The sequence below is a fragment of the Aplidium turbinatum genome, chromosome 10 (genome assembly GCF_918807975.1).
Source record: "Aplidium turbinatum chromosome 10, kaAplTurb1.1, whole genome shotgun sequence".
Taxonomy (NCBI): domain Eukaryota; kingdom Metazoa; phylum Chordata; class Ascidiacea; order Aplousobranchia; family Polyclinidae; genus Aplidium; species Aplidium turbinatum.
Window position 1 is genome coordinate 23,338,877 of NC_137481.1, and position 2,148 is coordinate 23,341,024.

Below are 2,148 nucleotides of genomic sequence, written 5' to 3' on the forward strand. Positions count from 1 at the left end.
ACACTGCAAATTGCAGTGAAAGGTTATTCTGAATTTCTATTCTAAACTGCTCTTTCATTCACTACTAACTACCAATAGGATTTAAAAAACTAACATGAAATTCAGTCGAACGAGTTTTTTCTGGCTATTGATAAATGTGTTACTTTTTTTAGACAGAGGGGCCCCACTTTTCTTAATTTTTTTTCAGGAAAAATTCGTTATTTTATTTATTTCATTTTTAGAAAAAGTGGGGCCCTCTGTCTGCGGGCCCCTGTGCTTTAGCACACCCTAGCACAATGGTTAATCCAGGCCTGATGACGTCACTATGTTCACTTTACGCCATGACTTTTCAACTCATAAAAACAAGCCTGACAATGCAACTAAAAAATCTAAACTAACCTGCAGTTGTTAAATGTATAGGCCTAGAAACCGAGGCTACACCACTACTAGTTGCTTGCATTGAAACGTTACTCACAAATCACAATACAGCACAACAAAATTGGCAATCATAGCACGAAATGAAGAATGTTGTGAATATTTACAAAACTGTAGACTACTACCATAAAAAATGTCTTTATAGCCCACACAATATAAAGCAGTATTGAACCTTAGACTCCCTTAGATCAAGCTAGTCTTTGCAAAGAAAAATGTCTCTCCAAATAACACAGGCCTACATTTGAGCCTGATCGTCCATGGGCGCGTCTTCAACAGCTGGCTTTTCTTCCTTTTGAATAGGAATTTCCCTTTCCTTCTTCTCAGGAGCAGTAATAGCCAACAATGGAGCTGTTATGCGAAGCACACCATCAGAACTAATTGTCGACTTTACATCTGCTGCCTTGACATTTTTTGGCAGAACCAACGACCTGTGGTAATGACGATGGCAAAATGAATGACAACCTTCTTCGTGTTCATTTACTTCATTTTCTGCCTCCACGACAACTTTTTGACCAACAGTTTTCAACTTGATGTCTTTTGGTTCAAATCCACTCAAGTCAAAGTTGTACACAAAGTTCTTGTCATCAGAAGCATGACCTATTGCAACGTTTTGGTCTTTACCTTTTGGCTTTGAACGTTGCGCATCCTGTGTAGCTCTATCTCCTGCAGCAACTATTCTTTCGAAATCTGTGAAAGGGTTCCATGTTTCTTGCCTTCGCCATCGAGGAGTCAAAGCAGAAAATGGAAAAATGTCAAAATCATCATCATCTTCAGTCCAAAAAGGATGAGCAGGGTGGACCCTCCAAGGATGAAATCGCCTGAGACTCATTTCAACCAAAGTTTCTGCGTATTCACAACAAAATGATAGATAACCTTCCCGAGCTTTCAACAAAACTGAATGCGCAACAACTGATTGCAGCAGTTTATGTGCTTTTTGGTCACGTAGCACGTTTCTTCGAGAACAATTCAATCTTTCCAGTCGACAGGGTTGCCGTATGTAGATAATTTCTTAACGCTAAACTTATTTTGTATTGTAGTTGTATTACTACAGTAAAGTCTCACTATAAATGAAAAGTTTTTTTTTTATTGCAAATAAAAACTTTATTGCAATGATTGCAGCTACTGGTGTTCACGGAAGTTCAAATTTTAATTTTCATTAACGTTTTAAGCAAAAATCCACATGAATGGCCAAATTATTTTTTTCTGTCTTTTCCGGTGCCTATTGTAGAAATGCGTTAAAAGCATGCTCAAAAGGATAGATTTTTAATGAATAAAAAGTGAAATTTTGTTGCTGTTAGAGTGCAAGAAATGTGTGATGGTGATAAAGACCCAATTACAATTTGCGTAATTGCGTTCAATCTAGGAAAATGGCAACGCTGCTTCGAGAACAGTCTGTGCTGTTCTTAAAAACATTTGAATTGCGTCAATTGAGGTTGATTCAGCTAAACTTGTTGACAATCAGCTTAGAGAAAAACATTCTACATTTTTGCTAGGATGTTCCAGAACAGGGGTGTGAGAACTTGCTGCGCTGGGTCACGTTCACGTCATGACTTCAAATATGTTTTCTTGTGGCGTCTCAAATAAGTTTTTTAGGATAGGTATCACAGGATAGGTAACATAGGAGAGATAAAATAGAATTCATGTTTTGTTACGCTAGTGGCGAAGAAAATTTGGCAAGACGCACGAGATCGATCAAACTGGAACATCACTGTACATTGAGGGCTGTATCAGCTA

General features: G+C 37.9%; 1 protein-coding gene across 1 annotated transcript; it reads right to left on the minus strand.

Moving 5' to 3' along the window:
- Positions 1 to 421: 421 nt before the first annotated feature.
- LOC145778473 (alpha-crystallin B chain-like) lies at positions 422 to 1,365 on the minus strand. Its single transcript, XM_082589955.1, has one exon. The coding sequence runs from the start codon at positions 1,241 to 1,243 to the stop codon at positions 650 to 652; it is 594 nt and encodes a 197-aa protein (XP_082446081.1). The 5' UTR covers positions 1,244 to 1,365; the 3' UTR covers positions 422 to 649.
- Positions 1,366 to 2,148: the final 783 nt, after the last annotated feature.